At 45.8% G+C, this 23,780-nt stretch overlaps 3 protein-coding genes and 1 long non-coding RNA gene across 8 annotated transcripts in view; 3 read left to right on the top strand and 1 right to left on the bottom strand.

The window, feature by feature from the left end:
- Window positions 1-309, bottom strand: part of LOC129605122 (uncharacterized) — a 2,237-nt gene extending 1,928 nt beyond the window's left edge. For all 3 annotated transcript variants that reach the window (XR_008696660.1, XR_008696661.1, XR_008696659.1), the window contains exon 1: window positions 142-309. This is a non-coding gene — a long non-coding RNA (uncharacterized LOC129605122). The remainder of the gene's footprint in view (window positions 1-141) is intronic.
- Window positions 1-3,420, top strand: part of LOC114869400 (sodium/hydrogen exchanger 6-like) — an 8,764-nt gene extending 5,344 nt beyond the window's left edge. For both annotated transcript variants that reach the window (XM_029173623.3, XM_029173624.3), the window contains 5 exons: window positions 309-462; window positions 561-591; window positions 678-766; window positions 1,016-1,121; window positions 1,227-3,420. In XM_029173623.3, the coding sequence (XP_029029456.1) occupies window positions 309-462; window positions 561-591; window positions 678-766; window positions 1,016-1,121; window positions 1,227-1,550 (704 nt within the window). In that variant the 3' untranslated portion in view covers window positions 1,551-3,420. The remainder of the gene's footprint in view (window positions 1-308; window positions 463-560; window positions 592-677; window positions 767-1,015; window positions 1,122-1,226) is intronic.
- Window positions 3,421-3,600: 180 nt separating this feature from the next.
- Window positions 3,601-11,655, top strand: LOC114869549 (four and a half LIM domains protein 1-like). 2 transcript variants are annotated; one of them, XM_055514608.1, is made up of 7 exons: window positions 3,663-3,754; window positions 6,124-6,516; window positions 10,071-10,248; window positions 10,333-10,507; window positions 10,582-10,751; window positions 10,831-11,017; window positions 11,115-11,655. In XM_055514608.1, the coding sequence occupies exons 3-7, from the start codon at window positions 10,093-10,095 to the stop codon at window positions 11,267-11,269; spliced, it is 843 nt and encodes a 280-aa protein (XP_055370583.1). In that variant the 5' UTR covers window positions 3,663-3,754; window positions 6,124-6,516; window positions 10,071-10,092; the 3' UTR covers window positions 11,270-11,655. The 2 variants fall into 2 exon arrangements, with proteins under 2 accessions (XP_029029695.1, XP_055370583.1); XM_029173862.3 differs by lacking the exon at window positions 6,124-6,516 and having other exon boundaries at window positions 3,601-3,754.
- Window positions 11,656-17,276: 5,621 nt separating this feature from the next.
- Window positions 17,277-23,686, top strand: LOC114869547 (adhesion G-protein coupled receptor G4-like). Its single transcript, XM_055514603.1, has 16 exons — window positions 17,277-17,497; window positions 18,046-18,146; window positions 18,226-18,430; window positions 18,501-18,666; window positions 18,811-18,954; window positions 19,031-19,156; window positions 19,237-19,282; window positions 19,351-19,454; window positions 19,796-19,917; window positions 20,082-20,350; window positions 20,456-20,564; window positions 21,095-21,173; window positions 21,283-21,484; window positions 22,254-22,355; window positions 22,543-22,707; window positions 23,053-23,686. The coding sequence occupies exons 2-16, from the start codon at window positions 18,071-18,073 to the stop codon at window positions 23,187-23,189; spliced, it is 2,052 nt and encodes a 683-aa protein (XP_055370578.1). The 5' UTR covers window positions 17,277-17,497; window positions 18,046-18,070; the 3' UTR covers window positions 23,190-23,686.
- The last annotated feature ends 94 nt before the right edge of the window (window positions 23,687-23,780 follow it).

The following is a 23,780-nucleotide window of genomic DNA, read 5'->3' as shown; positions in this document are numbered from 1 at the left end:
CCAACTGAGCAGAACTCCAATCTCAAGGTCGGCTGAACACCAGGCGCTGCTCAGTGCTTGCTAATGCTACGGTGGCAGCGTCACACAGTGATGGGTGCAAGGTGGAAAAGAAGGATGCAAGCAGTTAAATACAGAGTTTACCTCAAACAAACATCCAGGACATGGCTGCAGTAGTTTTGGGACGTGGCAACTGCTGCTGAATGAAACGCCTGTGGACCTGGTGTGTGTAGGGACAGTTGTTGTGCATCTCCACTGTGAAACAAATGTTCTAGTGCCTCATTTTACCTCTCATCTACACTGTCTTCCAGGACTGCGAGGAGCGATGGCCTTTGCTCTTGCTATACGAGACACAGAGACTTACGCCCGTCGGATGATGTTCTCTACCACCCTCCTCATCGTCTTCTTCACTGTCTGGGTGTGTGGCGGGGGCACCACGCCCATGCTGTCCTTTATGAGTATACCGTAAGCCCCTCCATGCGTTTGTGTCTGGGCATGATTCATCTTCTAGTGAATCTAGTGCTTTTCTTTCTAACTCACTATTGCTTCACTTTCTTCTTAAGGGTGGGAGTGGACTCTGACCAAGAAGCCTCTGTAAGTGATCCTTCAAGAAAAAAGAAATGAAAACTTAATTATGAGGAAGCAGGACAATCAATAATAATGCATTTTGTGCTTAACAGAGCTCAGCAGTTACGGGTGGGACACAGCAAAGAAACACCAAACATGAAAGCGCCTGGCCCTTCAGGATCTGGTACAACTTTGACCACAAGTATCCTACAGGGAAACTGTGTTTGTGTATACGTCTACCACTAGAGGGCGCTCTGTACAAAGTTTAAGAACTTTGCTTCAGTGTTTTTTAAATTATAAAGGTGCTTTTCTATATCATCTTCATCATTCATTTTATCATGTCATTTTAACATATTTGAAATGTGATTAACATGTTCCTAGGTTCCTTCTGTAGCTTGTTTTTCAATCATAAGTGTGTTTAGAGTTGGTCCTTGACAGATGATTGTTACAGCTACCTGAAACCCCTGCTGACCCACAGTGGCCCTCCTCTCACTGCTACGCTGCCTTCCTGTTGCGGGCCACTTGCACGATGCCTCACCAGCCCTCAGGCCTACGAGGTATGGACAGAAACACCAGCCACTCTTCAGGCTTCTTCTCATCTACCTCCTGCTTCTGTTGCTCGTTTCCCTCACCTCTGTCCCTTTTCCCCCTCTGCTCACCAGAATGAAGGTCAACTTCACGACGATGACTCTGACTTCATCCTGAACGATGCCAACGTGAGCTCCATGTTTGCCGACGTCACCGTCAGCACGGACGCGTCTGGGTCGCACACCATCAACCGCAAGTGTTCGTCCACCAACAGCACCGGCGGCGGCGCGTCCGAGGAGGCTCTGGATCACGAGCTCTCCCTGACGGAGCACGAAGTAGCAATCAGGGGCACGCGCCTGGTCCTACCCATGGACGACCCGGTGGAGCCCCCGACCACCGTCACCCTGCCGCCGCCGCCTTCTCCGCCTCGCTCCGACCCTCGCAGGCACAGATTATAGGAAAGAGTTTGTCATTTCAGAAAGCGGGAATCACTAAGTTGATTTTGCAGTAACTGTTTTGGTGTCATATTCGTGAGGCTCCCTCTCCGCCTCTAGTCTCAGCTTAGTGACAGAACTGAGGTGTGTTTGATTTAAGCCGTTATATGTGAATTACTGTGATTTTGAATGTCAGTGCAGAACATATAAGGTACGATGCCGTAAATCAAGAACATCTCAATTTATTTATAGAGTACTTTAAAATTAAGCAAACTGCTCATTTGGCTGGTAAATTTGTACTGTGCTTATCCATCTCTGCTACAGCGCCCAAACGCTGCCTGGTTGTTCCGTTTGTTGTGGTGCCATCACTCCTGACAAAGGTCTTGTCTCTAGCTTCCTATGAGTGAGTATTACTAGATGACATTCAGTATGTTACATTTATGCCATTTCACAGTTACTACTGGTGAGTGAGGTGCGTCCTCACTTAAAAAGCACCTTAATTTCATGGATTAAACAATAAATTGATTAACAGAATAATCAGATTAATGGATGAAGTAAAAATATTTTAGTCAAAATTCCTTTTGGAAAAAAATGTAACCAAAGACTAACAACAGTGTCCAGGTACATTTGTTCTATTTTGTTTTAGCACTACCTGTTTCTTTTCCTCCTGAGGTGTCATTTTATGTTGTTTTATTTAAGAAAAGGTACTGGAATTTATTCTGTTTTCTTTAGTTAATTTATTGTTTTGTAGGGTGGCATTAATGATGATCTTGCCTCGTTCTTAATAAGGCTGCTCACTAGAGAAATGCTATCGTGTGGTAACGTTTCCTCAAAACTCCTACGACTCTTAAAAGTCCGGCTTCATTGCACAGGAGGGAAGTGGATATTCATTCCAGGAGAACAATGTTAGCGTGTTAAAAGCCTCCATGTACTGTAGCAGATGCTTCTACTTCATATCTGAACACTAAACTTCCCTGTGTGTGCGTGTGTGATCTACTGATGGGGTCACCAGGGCTAATGTTTGTTTAACTGCCGTGTCTTTGTGATGCTGCGTCATCAGAGACGACTTGGAGGGCTGACTGAACTGTTTTCAATTTTAAGTGCCTATTCAGGAACTGACCTAATGTAGATGTGTACATATTTGATTCGCTAATGTTAATCGTTCTGACTTTTTTTGTTTTTATTTATTAAACGATTCTGATGTTCAGCATAGACTCCCATAATAACTAACTCAGTGGTGACAGTCTAACTGTTTTGTGATCAGTGTACAATCTAAACTTTTATCAAAACTTAAGTGACATAAATGAGACCATGGGGTGGAGGGTACACTTGACTGACACCATGTTTGTTTGCACCACCACTAAGCCTGTCTGCCTGTTTTTGCATCATGTCAGTCAAGTGAGATTCTCCCTTTATCCAGTTTGCTGCAGAGAAAACCCAACTTAAACTGCTGATTTGTGACTGAAGCAGACATTAAATTGTCATTCACCAGATGTGAAAATGTTGCACGTATATTGTTGTTTTGTTCAGCTCTTAATTCAAGGAATCAGTTTCTGCACAATTATTTAAAGATGTGGGCTTAAGGGAGTTTTTTTATATAAGGTACCCTGTTAATTTCCTGTTCAAATGATGTACGACATAATAACAAACTGTCTTTTTGAAAGAGAAAACAGTTTTTTTGAACATTAACTAAATGTTTGACGGCGACTTGTAGAGCTCATTCAGGTGACAGTGTATTTGTGAAAATGACACCTGAACAAGGTCCTTATGTGTTTTTAAAATGTGACCTTTAAAAGATTTTCTTTCTCTTGTAGTCCTGAACAACACAGTGTCTCCTCAGTCAGACATCTTACTACTGTACTGGATGTAAATAAAAACAAGTTAAGTACATTCAGATCAGTTGGTCTTTGCTTGTTGAAACTTGCTTGGAAAAAACTATATTAGCAGATTATAACTGAAAGTGGAATAACATTGTATTAGCACTCATTTGTTCACGAAGGATTAATTGAAGCCTTTTTTTAATCTTTTTACATTTTTCTCCCAAAAACTTTTGTTTTTTACCATTTCCGGGGTCGCATTTTACTTTGAAAATAAACAAACGCTTCCGGTCTGATCCCAATCGTTTGCGGCTGACTTGACGCAGGCTGCGTTTTTATAACGTGAGAGGGTCTCGTTAAAGCGGAGTTCCACCGCCTCCATCCACCGCCGCAGACGTCACTCTGAACCGGGTAAGCTGTGCGATGAGGTCTGGTACCGAACCGAACCGGCTCTTGTGCTTATTTCCTCATGACTGTTGAGCTGTTCATACTTTGACGGTGCAGGTCTTATCACGCCTGATGCGCTCCTTCCCAAACTTGGATCCAGTTGTATTTTGTATTGGCCCGTAAACGTGTAGTGATAAAGTTACTGACCCTCGCGAGCGGCTTCTCGGCAGCGCGTGCCACTAACAGCGTCAAACTCGTCTCCGCTCGCGCATCCTCGCGCTTCACATATGCGCCTTCGCAAAGCAGCGTTTTGATGCACGGAGAGGAGACAAGCTTTAAAGTTGTCTGGGGCGTCGACTGTCTGAGCGTGCGCGCGCGTGCGCGTGGCACAGTTACATGCTGACTTGTGGAAGCCTTGGCTGCTTCTGAAATGTGTTTCCACTTAGGAAGTCTCCTTTTTTCACCCGATGATGGAACCGCTGAGGCACAAAATGCATCGCAGAGGTCAATTAAAATTCCTGCACTGCTGCTTCATTGTACCGTGTGTGTGTGTGTTCATATCCATATGTGATGGAAAGTAACTAAATAAGTGCTTGGTTTGGCAGCAGAGATGACAGAAGTACACAAATTAAACAGTCAAGTAAAACTCAAGTAAACTACATCTGCAAAAACCAGTACAGACCACTAAGGAAGTAACACGACTCAAACAACAGGAAAAAATCAACAGCTGGTTAATATTCTGGCATTATTATTATAATATTCAAAAATAAGACTTATTTGTTGAATTGTTGTTGTTTTAAAAAAAGTGACCTGTAGATAAAATACAGTTGCAAAGTATATTTGTTCTGTAGTGTATTAAAACGTAAAGTAACATTACTTCCATAGTTTATTCCCAGCCTCAGGTCTGCGTGTACTATTATAGTAGCCTGCTTTTACCGTGTTTGATGCTTCCGTCTCTGTACTTTTACAAGCAGAAGTGAGCTTCTGTCTGCGGCGCGCGCGTCCGCGTGTCGCCGCTCAGCCGGTGCGGCGCGCGCGTGTAAACTAAGACCCCGACGCGCGAGCCTGACGCCCGCACATGCATCACGAGGCCGCGGGGAGTTTGTGCTGCAGCTGAAGCCAGCGGCCGCACGTTACAGACGTTACCACGAGCTCAGTCCCATAAAACACATCACGGGCTCGTAAAACTTTACGCAGTTTGTCTGGACTTTGCGTTCGGGGAACTCCCTGTTGTGTTGAGCCCGTTGTGATTTTAATAGGAGACTTCTTAACGGGGACCCAGACGCTGCGTTTCGCTTTTCACTGATCCCCAAATGTGAAGTAAAGTTTTCAGTGTGGTTCTTTTATTGATGTTCTAATGGACTTCTGCAGCTTTAGCAGTTTGACATGAAGGTGAGACCGGCTTCCACTGGTAAACTTGGCAGAGTCGCACCTTTGCCCTTGAGCTATTAAACCCCCGCTGTGGTGCGTTTGGGGGCGCAGATGTTCGTCAGTGATTGTGAATCTGACAGTTGTTTGAGCTGGACTAAATAGTTAATGCGTTTTAATCCTTAGCAGTGGAGCTCAGAGGTTAATCAGTGTCCAAACAACGAGCAGGTCTCGCCGTTGGACTTCACGTCCTCCTCCAACAGAACTGTTCTGGTGCCGCGTGAGAGAAGGCGCAAACACAACACGAGCGCATAGCTGCGGACAAAGGCTGAGTCCAGCTCCGCTGCAGCTTCTGCTAAAACAATCATCTGCGTCCTGTTGGAGCCGGACACGCCTTTTCTTCTACCTCACTCAACACGGAATCTCTGATTTGTTGTATCTGCTTTATTCCGGAATGTTTCACCGCGGCCAAATCAAACAATTACCGTTCTTCGTGGTCCGATGTGGAGCGTAAATGTTTGGCCAATGCCACAGATAGTTTCACATACGGCCGTTTATTTATTATGGAGAAGGTCGGATTGGAAGCTGGGAACGCGCGTGGTGTCGAGTTGTTGCACGAGGCCACGTTTTATTAGAGACGGGTCGAAACCCGGATTCTGGTCTTTTTTTTTTTTTTTACCCTGATTCAGACTCGACTCCATCTCTGCCTCCTCCACGATGGACGTCTGTGAGTTTGAAGCAGAGTTGTGCTTTTAGTGAAACGCTCTTTGTATATTCTTAAAGAAAACATACAATCAAACACGTTTTATGAACAGATTAACCAAAACGACAAAAGAGGATATTGGGAAATAGGCACAATAGTGACTTTTTAAATGTTGCTGGATGCTCATTTTAGTATTGCTCAACCAGCGGGATGTCACAGTCATGTCGATTTCACAGCCTCAAACCACAGCGTTTCGTGTTTTGCCATTGAACTGTAAGTGACCTGATGCTGAGCTCTGACACTGAGACCCTTCACGTTGCAGCTCCGCCGTCGTTCGCTAACGTGGATCCGCGGGCGTTAATGAGATGCTGACGCACAGGCGCTTCAAAGCGCGCGTGCGCTCGGCTGGACGCTGCCAACTTCGTGCTCCGCAGACTTCCTGCTTCTAAGTTTTCCACCGCATTCCTCGGCGATAAGCTCATGCCAACGCACACAATGACAAGCAGATGGCTGCTACGCCAGACGCCTTGAACAATGCTCACCTTCACATCTTATCTCACAATCTGTCCGAGCCGCGTCCACCTCGTTCATGGTCCACGTCTGAAACGTGACAGTTTCTTTTCGTGCCGGACGTGACGTCACTGCTTCATTTTGTCTGCAAGGATCGCGCAGCAGCACCGCAGGGGGTGCACACAAATCGGGTGGCTGAAGGAAGGTGCGAAAGATCACACACACACACACACACACACACACACACACACACACACACACACACACACACACACACACACACACACACGGAGGGATTTGGAGGAGATTTCAACATAAATCCCAGTAATTTGGGAATGTTTGAAACTCCATGGAGACTTCGCCAAAGTTAGGATCAGGCTGGTGAGAAGTTTCCTACTGGCAACAAATGTGATAAACCCAAAGCCAACAACCCTAACGAGGACCTCGAGGCATGTGTGTGACCTCTTCATTTATTACCAAGAGCCCCAACTCTGCATCAACCAGAAACCTCGTCTCAACCAGTGTTTCCACTGACATTTTGGCCACAGGTTCCTATAACGAGCTTATGATTTATAGATTTACGTCCTCACAGCGTGATTAATCCAGAGCTCAGAGCGTTCCTTGGCTGCAGCGCTGCCCTCAGACTTACCTCCGGCTTCCCCTGCGTGACCCAGCTTAAGTTCACCTTTACCCGTTCCCATGGCGATGGAACAAAGCCCCGCTCTGGCAGTCGGGGGGGAGAAAGCGACGCGTACGTGCTGTTGTGCAGTGTTTACTAACGGAGCGCCTCGAGACATTCAGCAACGCTGCTCCCAGAGTCTGACGTCAGCGGAGCCCGATTTATGTTCTCCCGACCCGTTTGGGTCCCGGCTCGCTTCCTCAGCCATTGTTCCCGTCTGTGTATCTGCCATGTTTGTGCGTTTGAGAGAAAGAGAGAAACTCACGTGAGCAAAGGGAAAATATACATAAATATGTCCGAAGGAGACTGAATGCATTCTAGCAGGTAATTGACTGTTGCCGTTGGCAGCTGGAGCGCACGGCTTCATGTGGACGACGAAGCCTCGCCCTGTCGGCAAATAAACCAGCGCAGGCTTTCATTAATGGATAGTGAAGGTCACTGGAGGGACGGACCACATGCAGGCGGCCTTGGCTGCACTTTCATTGTCTGGTGGGAAGACAAGACCACAGAAGAAGTGATGTGATCAATGTAATGAACATGAGCACCTTTAACCTCAGACGCGTCGGTCAAACAGCAGCAATCCTGACTCGGCACAACAAACTAAACTACTACGGCTGTGTTTTCTTTACATTGTTGTAATCACAACATCCATTTCAATATTACAGAACCATCAGTTACCAGGCCATGATTATTTAAAACCTGCTATTATGACTGAGACTTTATTGAAGACCTGGAAATAAAAAGGAACACGCGGAGCATTAACAGTCAGAAGAAAAGCCAACCATGAAGGCACAGCTCCAGTTTCAGTGTTCCTCCCTCAACCCAGCGCTTTTACACACATTCATCCCAACAAAGAAAAAAATATCTGTAGCCTAAAACCTTTGCACAACAATTTGCTAGAACAACCTGCAGTCCTGGACCTGGAGATCAGCTTATAGCACCGGCCACTGATAGAGAAGCGTCCACTATCAAACCCTGACCCATGTCTGACTTCTACCGAGGAGCTTAAGCAAAGTCACAAAAAGGGAAGATCTGAATATTTGCTGCGTGGCCAAAAGCGGAGCTTCCTCACGGATGACTGCACCGACCACGTGAAGGCTGCAGTTTGTGGCTTTAGCGGTGTGTGTGTCTCTTTCTCCGGTTTGTCAAAGAGCTGCTGACATTCCAGATCTCACCACATTATTCATACCAGGAATTCCTTCATGTACGGGCAATAACACACACACACACACACACACACACACACACACACACACACACACACACACACACACACACACACACACACACACACACACACACACACACACACACACACACACACACGTTTGTCTGAACAAGTGAACAGAACTTCTTTCCCGTGTTTCTGTGCTTGTGCAGCAGCGACTGTGCTTTGATGTTATTTACCATCTGAATCCTGGACCCTGTAATCGCGGCTCTGTGACCAACCAGCGGTTTTGCTCCTATGTTTAGGAAGCTTGTGGGTCTTTTACTTCAGTGAGAGGAAGTTTTGGACGCTGCTGCATGAGAATAAAATACACAAGAATGCTAAAACATAGAGTTTGATTATTGGGCGCTGCCTTTGGTCCAGTTTTGGAAAATCATTAAACTTTGTATGGAGGTTAAGCACCATCCAGACAGTGTTGTATAAAGTCTTTGGGTTTATGCTTCTACTTCGTTTGCTTCTGATCTCAAATAATTTGCAATTGGCTGTCAAATTCTCCCAGCGAAGCAGGACCTCATTCATTGGAGCATAGGCTCCAGTAACAGCCGTCGCTGGTTGAGATGGAGGCTGAGGATCAGGACAGCTTGGCTGCTGAGATGCAGCACGCGTCCTGGCGCTGGGCTCAGCGGAGCTCAGAGCCTGGTCCTGGACCAGGATGCGTGGGCCCAAGGACTGAGCCTGCCGGCGGCGCTGGCGTCGGGCCTGTGAGCCGCGTTTGGGCCAGATACAAAAACAATGCTGCCACAGGCCCAGGTTGGTTAATGGTGCATTCAAGGACGCATCGGCAGACTCTGACGGGGGCTTCGTCAGCTCCACCTGCTGGACCAAGGCAGATGCAGCAGAGCCAGATGTGGTCGGAACCAGCAAGACAACCATCAGTGAACCGGCTTCCATTTGTGCCACTGGCTCTTTTTTTAGAATTAAAAATGTTTGATTTTTCTATTAAATTAAAAAAACAAATTCAGATACAATTATATCACAGAACAAGTCCATTACTAACAGACTCTTACATGAAGGCGCTAAGCATTTGATTGTAATCTCTCATCTTATCTCAAGACTAAATGAGACCAAAGTACAGGAAATAAATGTTCGTATTTATTTACCTCTCAAACTGCCTCTTTCTTGTTATCACTTATTGGAGCTGTTCTCAGGAGGAAGAGATAAAACGTGACGTTGAGGAAGAGCCCACAGTCAAACTGATCAATGCTTTGTAAACAAGCGTGAGCTCAGCGAGGCAGAGACGGTTGCTATGCTGTAACACAGGGTCCGACCTCTGATCAGCAGCAGCAGGAACCATGAAACGAACCAACAGTGCCCCCGTGTGGTGACTCCACGTTCACCTCAGCTCAACAACGAGGCTCATTAATGTCCAGCAGCAAAACCCAACAGCAGTGAGGCCTTAATTAATCTGCTTTGATCCTCTCGTTTCCACCTGCAGCTAAAAACACAAAGAGCTCAGTGCAGTAAACAGCAGCTCAAACCTTTCAACCACTTGGTTTGGTGATTGGAGAAATGTATTAATAATCCATAAGACCTAAGGAGATGTGAGCTTGGCCCTTCAGGGAAAGCATGTTTCCGTGTGCTCAGTGTGAGACGAGGAGATAAGCAGCTGATCAGCGAGTGAAGCAGCAAACACAGCCTTTCTTCACCCACCACAGTAAATGCAGCATCTTATCAGCAGCTTTGTGTGTTTAAATAAATGGGATAATTAGCTATTGTTCAACAATTTTAAATTTTTAAGCAAATATTTGAGTTGACATCGAGCTTTGCTTGGACGGATTGAAAACCAGATGCCTCGGTTACTGAGCTAAATGATGACGGTACCTCCTCCGTCCTCGCCTTGTCTTCGCCGCAGGCGCGAGTCTCCCGCCGCGACGATGGCCGACGCCTCGCACTGCTTCTACTGCCGCGACGACCTGGGGGGGAAGAGGTTCGTCCGCAGCGAGGGGAGGCCGGTGTGCGTCCGCTGCCACACCAAGTTCTGCGCCAACGCCTGCGCCGAGTGCCGTCGGCCCATCTCTGTGGAAACGAAGGTAGAGTGAGAGCACCTTCACGTCTGACGGCTGAGCCCCTTCCTCACCCGCCTCACCCGTCCCCTCCCCCCCTCCGTCACCCAGGAGCTCAGCCATAAGGGCCGCTACTGGCACGAGGAGTGTTTCCGCTGTGCCAAATGTTACAAGCCTCTGGCCAAGGAGCCCTTCAGCACCAAGGACGAGCGCATCCTGTGTGGAAAGTGCTGCTCCAGAGAAGATGCCCCGCGCTGCCACGGCTGCTACAAGCCCATACTGGCCGGTAGGAGCTGCAGCCTGAAACCAGCCAGCCACAGTCAGAGCAGAGACACACAGCTGTTGTGTTCATGTCTGTAGGTACAGAGAGTGTGGAGTACAAGGGCAACTCGTGGCACGACGAGTGCTTCACGTGCTGCGACTGCAAGCGTTCGATAGGGAGCCAGAGTTTCCTCTCCAAAGGGACGGATGTTTACTGCAGCCCCTGCCACGACAAGAAGTTCGCCAAGCACTGCGTCAGCTGCAAAAAGGTGAGGCACAAACACGGGTCCCTGGTTCTGTCTGAGCCCTCTTGTGTCCGTTAACCCTCCTCCCTCCTCCCGCCTGCAGCCCATAACCTCCGGTGGGGTCAACTACCAGGAGCAGCCCTGGCACGGCCACTGCTTCGTGTGCAGCACCTGCTCCAAGCCTCTGGCCGGGTCCAGCTTCACCAACCACCAGGACCAGGTCTTCTGCGTCAGCTGCTACAAGAACTGTGTGGCCAAGAAGTGCAGCGGCTGCCAAAACCCCATCACAGGTACAGTCCGGTCTGGTCCGGTCCAGTCCAGTCCGGTCCCATCGCTTCTCAGGCACTTCCCCAGGTCACAGCGTCTGAACCTCTAACTCTCCTCCAGGCTTCGGGAAAGGCGTGAACGTCGTGAACTACGAGGGCAGCTCCTGGCACGAATACTGCTTCAACTGCAAGAGATGCTCCCTCAGTCTGTCCAACAAGCCTTTCGTGGCCAAAGGCAGAGACATCCTCTGCACCGACTGCGGCAACAAGCAGTGAGGGCTGCTCACTCAACGTCCACAGGCTGTTAACCGGCATTAAAAAGAAAGAATTCCATTTAAATCTTTGTTTATGATCAGCTTGACATTCCGGGGGTGGGGCGACATCGACATCCAAAGTCCAAGTTCAACATGCACCGTCCCGAGTGAGGCCACTTATTAGAGCTGCATTAACAAATCTGTGCCTGTGTCGTCAGATGTCACAAGTTTGAAGTTTTTTCTGTTTGTTTCCATTGTTTTTGTTTTCCTATAACCAAAATCCATTTAAATAATCAAATAATGACCAAGTTCTTATTGTATTTTCTAAACCATTTGAATAAATCAATACATATATGCAAACTGCCTTCATGTGTTGCTAAAATGGACAAGTAAACCAACAAGAATCAGTTTGAGTCTTTGTTCTTTCAGACATTTTAGGAGCATTCAAGAACATAGCACATCAGGTACAAAGTAAGTAGATGATACTGTATATTCACTGCAAACACGTGAGCACGAATCCACCAAAGGTCAGTGTGCTCTGAAGGTTGACTTCATGTTCTGGCTGGATGTTTGTCAGTGATGGAGTCAATTACGTGTCTGAAACTTTAATTTGCTCGGCCACTGAGACGACATCCGTTATGTACAGTACATAACCATTGCTCCCGCCGCGCTGTCTGCCCCTCACCTGCGCCTCCACTAGGCAAATACACAAACAATTACAGCAGCGGCTCAGTCCATTATACACCCAGACTCGTCTTCGGTGTCTCCAGAGGCAGTGGCTCCAGCTCCGAGCAAACGGGAAGACTTTGTTCTCTACTACAGCACTGCTTTAGAGTCTGACCAGGAGGTCCTTTACTCCCAGGATTATTTTATAAAAGGTAAGCTTCTCTGACATGGGTCATTTCAATAGTATTTATTAGCAGTTAATGCACAAAAAAGTATTAAAATAAAGAAATAAAAATGTCTCTTCAGGTGTGAAAATGGTTTCCTCTAAAAGGTTCCTGACTGCGTTTTTCAGTCTGTCTCTGCTGAGAATCCCTGCAGCGGAGGGAGGTAGGAGGAGGTCTAAATGCTAGTGCTGTTTAAATTTAAAATAAATAAATAAAAATATTGCAAAAAATATATTTTTAATTAATTTAATTTTTTTTAATTGTAAGTGGTTTTGTCTTAGTTTATCCCAATTATCCTGGTATGATGATATTTATGGGCATTTGATATCCCATTTATCAATTACAACCTGCATGTTTACAACCACAGTTTTAAGTTTATTTGGTTAGAAAACACAAGAAACTGAACAACATTATGTAAAATAATAGCTGAGGTGAAGTAAGGACACAAATATTAAAGCCTCATCATGATCCTAACTCACGGTTCGTGTTCTTCTGGAGGGCCTCAGCTCAGTTTGTGGGGGGAGGTGGCTTGCTTCAACAAAGACTGTGACCACTGGAGGCTGAAGAGTCACGTCCACATCCCGGCTCTGCGGGAGCTCACCGTTTGCTTCGAGCTCAAGTTTGAGGTGCACAAACAATCACAGACACAACGTTCACAGCTGGTTCACACGAGGCAGCTCAGGTCAAGTCTGAACCCTGTTCTATGCAGGTCTGGCCTTTGTCCACATGGACGGCCTTCATGTACCGTCACCCTGACTCCCAATACGCTGAACTGGGACTAGGGGGGAAACACGGCTGTTTGGTGGTGTGGCTGTGTGGGCAGGAGTGGACAACCCCTCACTTCAGCTTCCATCGTTCACAGTGGTACTCGTTCTGCCTGACCTGGTCACACACCAAACACAGGCCCGACCTTTATGTCAACGGCGACCTGGCGGGTGAGTCTCATTTGCTTTGATTCACGTAAAAGCTGCAGAACACCTAATGCGTCATCTCTTCTCTCGTAGCGTACGTCAAACATTCTCCCTCCTACTCCACCTGCTTCACACTGGCCCCTAACGGGACGCTGACGGTCGGTGCATCACACACCCTCAGCCACCACCACAAAATACAGATCATCCCAATCACCAAGCTGCACGGCAACGTCTCGCTGTTTCGACTATGGGGTCGAGAGCGGAGCGCACAGGAAGTGACATCACTGAACTGTACGGAGGGCGACCTGCTCAGGTGGGAGGCAGACTACTGGGACACTCAGACCTGTGCTCCACTGCCTGAGTCCAACCTGCGCTGTGGTGAGACAAAAGGCATAAATATAGATATATTTATGCAGAACCTGCAAGACGTCCGTCTCCCACAGCATTTACGTGACTCCAGCCTAGTTTAAATACTGACCACCTGTCGGTCCACTGATTAACTAGACACAGCTGTGATGAATGCTCCTCATTGTTATCCATCATAGAATGTCAGCGTTATTGTCTCACCATAAAGCTGTAACTGTTTTCCATAAACCACAGCCCATGTAACATCTAAAATTATTTATATTATATATAGTTTTATTTTTTAATTCAAAGTACATCTTAAAAACTCCAATTTAAATATTCTATCAATACCAAAATCAAATTATAGTCTCTTACCCTTTAGAGTAAATGTAAGAACTTACATCTATGGACTGACTAGAAGGAGAGGCCTTGTGTTCATTGTGTCACACTTCCAAAGGCTCCTCATGTCCCAAAGATGCTGTCAGAACAAACAATAAACAATAGTTAGGAATGCTTGTGTGTAACAAGATGTTTTACAGATACAGACAAGCAGGTAAACAGATAACCCTGCTATATGTTGCACACATGCATCCCCGTTCCAGGTCATAAGGTGTGAACCCTGCCCCATGTCGTTCACTGTTTGGCAGAGTGGTCCATTTACAGAGTGAGCCTGAGGTTTACCATCTGCCGTGACGATGGGAACGCCACCGAGTTGTACGCGGCCAGAGATAAAGCACTCCTCTGGGTAAAACAACACATCTGTGCTGTTTGGTTTGTACGCATTATTGTTTTACTACTTTAACCACTCTGTTTGTTGATCCTGCAGCTGGAAGACGTGCTGCCGACCGGCATCTATTTACACAGGCTGACGGTGACGGAAACAAGCAGGTAGGAAAGGACTGAGGTTCACAGCGCTGACTGGCGTGACTCATGCCACAGTATATGAACCGCCAATGAATGTCACAGTGAACAGAGCCTGTTTTAGGAGGGGGAACAAACAGGTCGTTAGCTGACTGGGTTTCTCATCTCTCAGATCCAATGAAGACGACAGGACCGTAAAATCTAAAGACATGACAGTAAGCAAACACGGAGTCGATTAAATAGGTCAACCTGCAGGTAGGAGGACATTGCAAATACATCACAGCCTTTCACTGGGAAGAAGATTTTCTTTATGAACAACCAAAATACTATAAAAACTATGTAAAAATAAAGAAAGCTCTCATAAAACTAACGTCTGTTATAAACAATGAGTAATTATTAAGTATTATGTGAAATTCTAAGCAGGACTGTGTTTTCTATTTTCCAGGGGAGGTTAACTTTTTCAAACAGGTAACGTGGATCCAGTTTTACCATTTATATTATCAAGTAACCAGCGTGATGAAAACGTAAACCTTGAACCTCCTCTGTAGCTACAACTGTCTGGTCCACGTGAGCGTTACTCCGAGCATGAACGTGGCAGATGTGCAGAAACAGATGTTTGCCAAGCTCCGCATGCCCCACGTCACCAGCGTTCCACTGCAACTGGTGCCTGATGCAGACAGCATCTACACCCGACCTGTTGGTAAGACACAGCACACAGGACACGGGACACAGAACACGGGACACAGGACATGGGACACAGGGCACGGTGCACACAGTACTGGACACACAGAACACTGCTTCATGGTGTGTGTTCTTTTTGTAGAAAGTTTTCCGGCCACCACCATCCAACCTGACGTCATAACGGATTCTTCAGCTGCAGCAACTTCCCCGTTCAGAACATCAGCTTCTACTCCACCCCCCCTCAACTTTACAACCACAACCGCCGCGGGTACTTCAACCAGTACTGGAGTCGCCGCCTCCGGTACTTCAACCAGTACTGCAGTCACCGCCTCCAGTACTGCAGCCACCACCTTCACTGCTTCTTCCACTACTGCAGCCACCACCTCCAGTACTTCTCCCACTACTGCAGCCACCACCTCCAGGACTTCTCCCACTACTGCAGCCACCACCTCCAGGACTTCTCCCACTACTGCAGCCACCACCTCCAGTACTTCTCCCACTACTGCAGCCACCACCTCCAGTACTTCTCCCACTACTGCAGCCACCACCTCCAGTACTTCTCCTAGCACTGGAGCCATCAACTCCAGTACTTCCCCTAGCACTGCAGCCACCACCTCCAGTACTCCTTCTAGCACTGCAGCCACCACCTCCAGTACTTCTCCCACTACTGCAGCCACCACCTCCAGTACTTCTCCCACTACTGCAGCCACCACCTCCAGTACTTCTCCCACTACTGCAGCCACCACCTCCAGTACTTCTCCCACTACTGCAGCCACCACCTCCAGTACTTCTCCCAGTACTGCAGCCACTACGTCCAGTACTTCTCCCACTATTGCAGCCACCACCTCCAGTACTTCTCCCAGCACCGCAGCCATCACCTCCAGTACTTCTCCCACTACTGCAGCCACCACCTCCAGTACTTCTCCCACTACTGCAGCCACCACCTCCAGTACTTCTCCCACTACTGCAGCCACCACCTCCAGTACTTCTCCTAGCACTGGAGCCATCAACTCCAGTACTTCCCCTAGCACTGCAGCCACCACCTCCAGTACTTCTCCCACTACTGCAGCCACCACCTCCAGTACTTCTCCTAGCACTGGAGCCATCAACTCCAGTACTTCTCCCACTACTGTAGTCACCACCTCCAGTACTCCTCCCACTACTGCTACCACTACCTCCAGTACTTCAACCAGTACTGCAGCCACCACCTCCAGTACTTCTCCCACTACTGCAGCCACCACCTCCAGTACTTCTACCAGTGCAGTCACAGTTGTCACCATCCCAACAAGCACAATAAATATCTGCGGTCAGTCTTATGATTTGCTGTCAATTGCAGGTGTTGTGTTGTTTAGAGTATCTGTATTATTATTATTCATTATTAATCTTTTCTGCAGAACATTATTTTGAGGTTAGCATCAACGTGTCCATCACAGGAGACTGTGATCCAGAACACACACTGTCTATTTGGGTATGTTTTCATTTTTCAGATAAAACATCTTGTAAATGTATTTGTCATACAGTATCAGCCAAAGTGAATTATAAATAGATTTTGGCTTTAGAACAAAACAAAAAAGCTAATTCAAACCAGATAAGATGATAAGTGGGAGATTTAACAATTTAGATAAAACCAAAACCAATAATATTATAAGAGTTGAATACTATTAGTAGTATAAGTATCACATAAAAATCAAAGACTTAAGAATGTTGGCTGAATCTACACAGCTCAACTCCAGCCTTCCTGGCGACCTGATGATGGTCATCGACCTTCAGCTGCTCTCCGAACCTCAACGGTACAACTTCAGTATCAGTATTAATCCACAGTCTGATCACCGGCGATATATGAAAAGAGCTGAATTGTGGAACTTTTTATCTTTCAGGCATCAAACTGGTTTGCGATCAAAGCGCATGCTCCCTGACAGTGTAAGTAAACATGAGATGCTCTCAGACTCAAGGTGGAACAGAGGAAACATTGCTTCCGGATTTGACATTTTTTTGCTCTCAGGATTTATTTCATTATCCTGAATCAATATTTGTGTTTCTTTCCAGATGTTCACATATGAAGTTTTCAGGTATGCTTTAAATATTGCTATATAAATTATACATGTGCATACATAAATGGAATGTTTATGCCCGATTAAATATTCTGACGTCATTGCTATGTGTAAATCCAGAGGGTTAAGAATAATTCATGTCGACTCCACAGAGAGAGCTGCATTTTCCAGGTCCAGGTCATGATGTCGCTGTCAGACACACAGGAAATGGCAGAGCTGATAAGAAGCCCGCTCCTATTACCTTACACCAATGGCTCCATCTCCATAGCGACTGAACACATAGAGATAAGTCCCATATGTGAGTGAAAAGCACTCCATGCAAATACTAAAACATTCTTTGTCTCGCTCCTTCATCTGTGTTGCCGCTTGTTTCTGCTGCAGTGGATTACAAGTGCGAAAGAGAAATCGAGCAGACTCGCAAAGGCCTGTTCGAGTGGTCGGACACTGTAGGAGGAAAGGAGGCAACTCAAGCGTGTCCAAAAAACCCTCAACGCCACGCTACCAGATACTGGTGAGAGCCCCGACGACCACCTGCTCAGCATCACCCAGGTTGTAGACCATGAATTAAACCCAGGGCGGGGCTTAAATTAAATGGGGTTCTTCTTCTACAGCATGTTGCCTCCATTTTATTAGCAAACACAAAAAAACACCCATCTCATCATATGTTCACGCTGAGCAAACATGTACATCGATGTACAGTGTATTGCTGCGTAGCTGTCAACATGAATTTAACACATGAATAAATAACAGGCGCGTCCGAGTCCTGATTACATCCGTTGGTATACATTTACATGGTTCTCCCACCGTTTAGGTTCGTCCCTCTGTGTTGACTTAGTGAGACAATAATTATTTATGGCTGCTTAGGAGCTGTGGGAAGCGGTGCTGTAAAGGCATTAATCAGTAGTTTGGTGTCACTAATGTGGACGTTATCAGATTCACAGCCTGCAGCTGCTTCAGCTCTCACTTTATGTTGATTTTTCACTTCCACTTTTTTCAAATATTAGTTTAAAATCAAAAACAAAGATGATGTACAAGCAGAACTTACCCCTTGTGTGACAGTAAGTTGGGCCGCCATACACACTGGATGGACCCAAACCTGGAGGCCTGTGCCCTCGTGGTGGAAACCATCCCCGACCTGGACGACATCGAAGTCACTGCTGGTCTGTTTTTTACACACATATGCAGACACACACATGCACAGTTTGTTTTTATTCCCAAAGTTATGTTCTGTCTTTCCAGACAATGCAGAGGATGTGGTGGAGATGATAAAGGATTTACTAAGCAACCACTCAACGCTCAACTGCCATGAGCTGGTCACAGTTCTCAAGAAGCTGCAAGACATCGTGAGCCTCAGCGTGGTCACACCGAACCTGGGCCAAGCTCTGATCAACATCATCTCCAACATACTGGAGTCGGAGAGCAACCTGGTGCCTTTTACCAACACGTAAGTCTGCTCAAACGCTCTGTCTGATGTCTCTGCGTCTCCTAACCCCCGCCGCTGTCGCCGCCTGCAGCATTCTGAACATCACAGAGACAGTGGGAGACAAGATGGTGGGATATGAGGGCTCCTCCACCCTGGTTGCTCCATCGGTGGCCATCTCTGTTCTAGACATGGTCCCCGGACAGTTCATCAAGTTGACTTTTGGGGTGTCGTCTGATGGCACAGGGGCAAATCCTGAGGTAAAAGCAACAATAACACCACAAGCACATCACAGTACTGTTCATTTTAGTGTTTGCTTTTCAAATACGAGTCTTCACTAAATCAGTGGCAGCAACTTTTTATATTTTAATATACCAAGTAAATTAATGGACTTGTTGCTGTAGATCTTTATCAACAGAGACCCCTTCAACGGCACAGTGGCGTTCATCTCCCTGCCGTCTGTCCTGCAGCACAACTTCCCACAAGAGAGTCTGAGCCACAATCCAAGAGTTCAGTTTCAATTCTACGGTATACCTGGGCTCTTCAAGGTACCTGTGATAGAAACATGCCTTTATTATACTCAATGAATCAAGGCACTAATGAGCACTTTGCTAAAAATTTCAGAGCAGCCAAAAGGGTAAAATGCTCAACACCTTTGTGGTGTCAGCCAGCGTGACCAACGCCAGCTCTCCAGTCAAAGACCTTCATGAACACGTCAAAGTCATGCTGCGGCATCTGACACCCAATACTGTAAGATCAGCTGCCTTTTACAGCGGTTCATACAGTACTGCTGCCATAATAAGCTACTTAAATGCTCTCTCCTGTTGCAGAATTACAGGGATGTAGAGTGCGTGTACTGGAACTTCGATAAAAACGGTAGGTCCTGTTTTTACAGCAGCATTTTCTCATCGGTGCAGAGACTAAATGTCTCTATAATCCTCTAGATGGAAACGGAGGATGGGACAATTATGGCTGCAAGAAATACTCTAGCAGCTCTGACTACACCACCTGCCTGTGTGATCATCTCACGCACTTTGGAGTTCTTCTGGTAAAAAACAAAACCCAAACAGCTTTGCAATATTTAAATGATAATTGAATTTACTATAAGAGTAGTGCATATAAATTCAAACAGCAGAGGGCATTCAAAGCACAGAAAACTACTTGCTCCTACATAGATTACAAACAGGCTTTAATATATTGAAAAGCCTAAACAAATTCCAAAGTCAAACATTTAATATCAAAATGTTGACATTTTGCTCACCTCTACATTTAAATTAACAAAAAGAAATGATAAGCTTCAAGATTTAGAATCAAAAGAACGATCGTATTAAGAAAACTAACACAATACACATGACAAACTAACACAAGTGACTGCTTGTTTGCATATAGGATGTTTCCAGGGAGGAGCTGGACTCCGCTAACGAGCAGATCCTGACTATTATCACCTACGTTGGTTGCGGAGTCTCGTCACTCTTCTTAGGAATCACCGTTCTCACTTACACAGCTTTCGAGTAAGACCAAGGTGTTGCTTCATACATAGGTTCTACGTATAACAAATGAGTCTACTTCCACGATTAAACACACTGTATCAGTCATCGGAGCATCATTTGAGCAACAACTAGTGGAACATGCGATGCGTTCATTACTTCCCTTCATTGCTTTCTCTTGGTCTCAGGAAGCTTCGTCGAGACTACCCCTCCCAGATCCTCATCAACCTCTCTCTGGCCTTGCTGGGCTTGAACCTGGTCTTCCTGGTCAACTCGTGGCTGTCCTCCTGGGGTGTGTACGGGCTTTGTGTCACTGCAGGATCCATGCTGCACTACTTCCTTCTGGCCTCATTCACCTGGATGGGATTAGAGGCCGTTAACATGTATTTGGCCCTGGTCAAAGTTTTCAACGTCTACGTGCCATCGTACATCCTCAAATTCTGTATTCTGGGATGGGGTGAGTAGCGTGTGTGCTGGCCAGAGGTTCGAACGAGATACGTGTCATAACTGTCCCTTTGGAGGCTGACACGCTCTATAAAAAGCGCCTAAACTCTTCCTGCAGGGTTCCCTCTGGTTATATGCACCCTGGTTCTCATCGTGAACAGAGAAGCCTACGGCAGTCACTTCTACGCTCAGTCTGGCTCACAGTCCCTAGACAACTCTGACAACTTGTGAGTGCTAGCTTTAAGTCATGTTTAACTTATTTATGAGTCTAAGAGTAGAGTACTCTGTAAGCAAAACATATGTATCATTGTAAACCAGTGGATTAGATGCAAATGATCAGTCAGTGATGTGAAACGCAACTCATTTTTTGTAAAACGAGCATATCCGATACGTTTCATTCTGAGCTGAGCATTAGTCTGTTTTGAATCATGTCTTAAGGGGATGATTAAAATTTCACAAGCAATTAAAATCACATGCGATGTTTAACCTGCTTAACGTAATTGCACATAAACAGTATTTTATTCACTTGCAGTTCATTCTCAAAACACCAATTACAGCCAAGAGCAAAGTTCACCTGTGTAAAACACACACGTAGCAACGTAGTTTAATAAACAGCAAGATGTTGACAATACATTAGTAAATGCTGCATATTCTCCTGCTAAAAATCTAAATAGTATTTGTTTGCAATTACTACAAAATATTCAAAGTACCTTCTACTTGTTTTTTAATTTCTGTTCCCACTCATTGTGTTTCTCAGCTGCTGGTTGCAGGACAACGTCACATTTTATGTGTCTGTAGTTGCCTACGCGTTGCTGATTTTCCTCTTCAACACTGCGGTAAAAGTTCTAGCATTTCATTTAAACTGCTTTAGTTTTACCTCTGCACAGTGTGACTCAGCACCAGAGTCTGCTTTGTGTAATTTAACAACTCTGAATGTTGCTCTAGGTGTTTGTGGTGGTTCTGATGCAGATTCGCCACATGCGAGCCAACAGCCCCGCTGGCACACGCAGTGGGCTGCTTCATGACCTGAGGGGAGTGGCCAGCATCACACTGTTGCTGGGACTCACGTGGACGGTGGGCTTCTTTACCTGGGGGCCAGCCAGAGTTGTTCTGCTGTACCTGTTCTCTGGACTCAACAGCCTTCAAGGTTCTAGGTTCTTTTTGGTAATTAGAGATAGAACATACTGTACATGTACATGACATGCAGTGATGTACATGTGTTTTCTCAGGCAGATCAGCTGAGGTTGAAGCTACACAAGAGGTGTTAAATGGTTATTAGAATGGCCAAGGTGTAATACGTCCGGTCCTCACAAGCACCAGTTACAGTATAGTTTTGAAGTAGTTCAGTCTGATGACCTTCACTGAACTTGTGTAGAGTTCTACTGTTCTTCTATTGGAACTCTGGAAAAACTCAGAAGACTGGGCCATGGATTTAAGTGGCGATGATTGTGACAGTTATCAAAAATGCTCAGCTACTGTACTCGTGAACAGGAGGTATTGATTGCGATGAGTTGGCTGAAAAGATTATAAGGGGGTTGTGAATCAAAGACCTTTGTACGTTTTCCTCTTCTTCCCACTTATATTTTTGCAAAGGCCCATTGTGAGTGTTCTTGTGTGTTTGGTACGTGGACACTTCACATTGGTTCAAAAGAAACCCAACAAAACTCAGATAAAAAAGTAAAAGAACTCGCAGACTGAATGACGCAACTATTTCAAAACTGCTTTTACCTTGGCTGGTCTTTGTTACACTATACCACTTGCTATTTTATCTGCGAGTGACACAAAAAAGACCTGCGCTGTTTACCTTTTAGAGAAATGCTTTGCTCAAGGACAAATCAACAATGTGTGCCGTGAAGAAAATGGAGCCACCGGCCACAAAAGTTCATGCCCTTATCTCACTGTTCTTTATATTTCAGGGCTTTTTATTTTCCTCTTCCACTGTCTCATGAAGGAGAATGTGAGGAAGCAATGGAGAATTCACCTCTGCGTTGGACGTTTTCGGCTCGACGAGTTCTCTGGTACAAAAGCTACACAGTATTCTGCAAATTCTTTAACTGAAGTAGCTTCTAGACATCTGCAAAGGTCTTATAAACAACAGAAGTGAGATTTAGGTAGTTTCATATCCTGTCTGTTACATTGTGTTCCTCCTCTGAGGTTTATCTCTTTAACTGACTTCCATTACCTGTGCTTGGCGTTATCATCCAGAATGGAGCCACTCGGCCTCAGTTGGAGCGATGGCCAAACCTAAACCGCCTCCTCCAAAAGCCTCAGTGCCTTCCGTCCGATCGGTCAAGTCCAGCTCCACAGACAGCACCTCAGCTTCTTCTGACTCCAGCCGGAGAGAAACTTCCTGCAGGAGACCAAACCTCGGTGAGGAAACACAGCAAGATCATTTCAAAGCAAAAGTAAAAAAGCCCTGCAATGTTGGCACCAATTTTTTCAACAACCGTAGATGATATTAACTTATTTTTATTATTCTTTTGATTTCATATACTTAATCCTCATCTATTGTAACATATTGGGGCTTGCACATGAGGCTGAAAAATCCGCCCTTAATTGCAAAAAGAAATTTGACTGCAGATCAGTCCCTGGGCTGCCAAAGTCACACTGAAGGTCACCGGGTGTATTAATGAGACTGCCCAGACTAAACTCAACCTCTCATACATTCTCAACCAACAAATATCTGTTGTTAACAGATGTTCAATTGCATTCCAGGTCTGTTCGTGAATTCCCTGCCTCTCCCTCGAGCCCAGAGGAGCCCCGCTGCTACAGGAGCTGTTGATTCCCAGAGGTGCATGAACCCAACACCTGGCTGGAGGAACCAACTGCTAAGCCAGCAGGGACAAAGATAAATGAAGGAAATGCAGGATACGCACATGCATTTCAATACAAACACCTGCAGACGTGCAAGTGATAAATCTCTGGAATGCCCATTGTCCCACAGGTCACACAGATACGTCAGTGTCCAGACGGATTTAACAGCTTCACTGTACTTTAGCTCCATTAGATTCTTTTATCTAACAATTCTATTTTTTCACGCTTTTGCTAAATATTGTCAACGAGTCTGTAATTATGAAAACACGAGTAGTGGCAACAGTTACAAGGAGTTGGTTGCCAAGCAACTGGTGAGAGGAGCCATGGTGACAATGAACCACACACTTTGTATGAAAAAATCATAACATTTTAAATTTAAGATGATGCAATTCTCTTTGTGCTCCTTCAAACGTTTCTGCCAGAGGATTGGGTCTTGTTCTTTTGAAATAACAATTACTTCCTAATCGGCTCATGAAATAATTACCACACCATCTCTGAATGTGATCTCATATGTAGTGAGTGTATTTTAAAATGTCTGTGATAAATCTGAGTTCAAAAAGTCATTTTCTAATTTACTGTAGGTTTGTTGTTCATTTCAGTCCTAAACACACATTATCAAATCAGTATCC

Source organism: Betta splendens, chromosome 14, assembly GCF_900634795.4.
Source record: "Betta splendens chromosome 14, fBetSpl5.4, whole genome shotgun sequence".
Lineage (NCBI taxonomy): Eukaryota > Metazoa > Chordata > Actinopteri > Anabantiformes > Osphronemidae > Betta > Betta splendens.
The sequence above is the reverse complement of the archived record's forward strand: the minus strand, read 5'-3'. Positions and strand labels throughout refer to the sequence as shown.

Excerpts from the sequence above, each read along its gene's own strand:
- LOC114869549 (XM_029173862.3), top strand. The coding sequence starts at position 10,093 with ATGGCCGACGCCTCGCACTGCTTCTACTGCCGCGACGACCTGGGGGGG. Across the intron at positions 10,249-10,332 it reads CCATCTCTGTGGAAACGAAG|GAGCTCAGCCATAAGGGCCG; the intron begins GTAGAGTGAGAG and ends TCCGTCACCCAG. Across the intron at positions 10,752-10,830 it reads ACTGCGTCAGCTGCAAAAAG|CCCATAACCTCCGGTGGGGT; the intron begins GTGAGGCACAAA and ends TCCCGCCTGCAG.
- LOC114869547 (XM_055514603.1), top strand. The coding sequence starts at position 18,071 with ATGGACCCAAACCTGGAGGCCTGTGCCCTCGTGGTGGAAACCATCCCC. Across the intron at positions 18,147-18,225 it reads CGACATCGAAGTCACTGCTG|ACAATGCAGAGGATGTGGTG; the intron begins GTCTGTTTTTTA and ends CTGTCTTTCCAG. Across the intron at positions 22,356-22,542 it reads TCGGCTCGACGAGTTCTCTG|AATGGAGCCACTCGGCCTCA; the intron begins GTACAAAAGCTA and ends GTTATCATCCAG.